The sequence below is a fragment of the Olea europaea genome, unplaced genomic scaffold (assembly GCF_002742605.1).
Source record: "Olea europaea var. sylvestris unplaced genomic scaffold, O_europaea_v1 scaffold34208, whole genome shotgun sequence".
Taxonomy (NCBI): domain Eukaryota; kingdom Viridiplantae; phylum Streptophyta; class Magnoliopsida; order Lamiales; family Oleaceae; genus Olea; species Olea europaea.
Genome location: NW_019253248.1, coordinates 1 through 1222, shown reverse-complemented (window position 1 = coordinate 1222; position 1222 = coordinate 1). Strand labels below are relative to the sequence as shown.

Here is a 1222-nt window from a genome sequence, read left to right as displayed (position 1 = left end):
AAAAAAAAAAAAAGGGCATACAACTTCATTTTTGGCTGCACCTCTTCACATATATTTCAATTCAACATAATGAATTTAAAGGATCTTAACCAATCTCATGACGCCCTCACAGCAAGTCACTAATCTTTCCCTTGACGTCATGTCAGTAAAATCTGATCTAGCTGAGCTTAAAACTCTCCCTATAACAAGTATACTAATATTAATTATATTGCACAAATAAATAGATCACATATGTTTACATAACCAGATGATGTCTTAATTCACTGCCATTATACACTATGCTAGCATTCACTGCTCCCATTACACATTATCAGAGAATGGGAAACAAGAAGAAGATGGACTACAGTGGCAACACTCCTCACTGCCCTGCCACTGTCTTTGTTGCCAATTTACCCTTTTCTTTCACCAATTCTCAGGTATAAATCCCTCCCCCCCCTTCTCAATAAACACACACACACACACACGTGTGTGTGTGTATTTTTTTTTTATCAAAGATTAAATGCTTATTCTTGTTGCCTTAAACTTCTTTATGTGAATAATCAAGCTTGAAGAAACATTCAGTGAGGTTGGACCGATAAGACGGTGCTTCATGGTCGCCAAGAAAGGTATATCTTTGTCAATCATCATTTTCGAACTGACATAAAATAAATTATGGTATTATTGATTACAATTACTATTTATATATTTGTTTTTCTTTATGAGAACATTGCACTGACACTCTATACGAAATCAAATACATTATCATTAAATATAACATAATTGCTTTTGTCATAAGTTTTAGAAGCTAAATGTGGACTTCTTTTAATTACACGTCTTCTTTTAATTAAACGTGTATATCAGGGTCTAACGAACACAGAGGCTTTGGCTTTGTTCAATTGTAAGTGTATTTTCTTCGATTTCTTCTCCCTTCTGTAAAATTTCGAGGAAATGCTAACGCCTATGCTTGATTTTTAATGCAAATTCAGTGCCACCATTGAAGATTCTAACCGTGCAATTGAGCTGAAAAATGGCTTGACCATTGGAGGTAGAAAAATTGGAGTGAAACATGCTACACATCGTGCTCCTCTTGAGCAACGTCGAGCAAAAGAAAATCAAGGTCGTAGTTGCATTTCCTTTTTCTGAATTTTCAACTTGAGTTCACAGTATCTGCTACCTCATCTACTGGAATTTAAAGATGTCAATACATTCTTGAAGTTAATTTAATAGTACTGTTTTATGACTT

At 34.5% G+C, this 1222-nt stretch overlaps 1 protein-coding gene across 1 annotated transcript; it reads left to right on the top strand.

Annotated features, from left to right (window-relative positions):
• Window positions 1–27: 27 nt before the first annotated feature.
• LOC111386100 (RNA-binding protein 28-like) lies at window positions 28–1148 on the top strand. The gene is made up of 4 exons (XM_023010529.1): window positions 28–416; window positions 545–605; window positions 841–877; window positions 966–1148. Exons 1-4 carry the CDS (start codon window positions 279–281, stop codon window positions 1120–1122), a joined length of 393 nt encoding a protein of 130 aa, XP_022866297.1. The 5' UTR covers window positions 28–278; the 3' UTR covers window positions 1123–1148.
• Window positions 1149–1222: the final 74 nt, after the last annotated feature.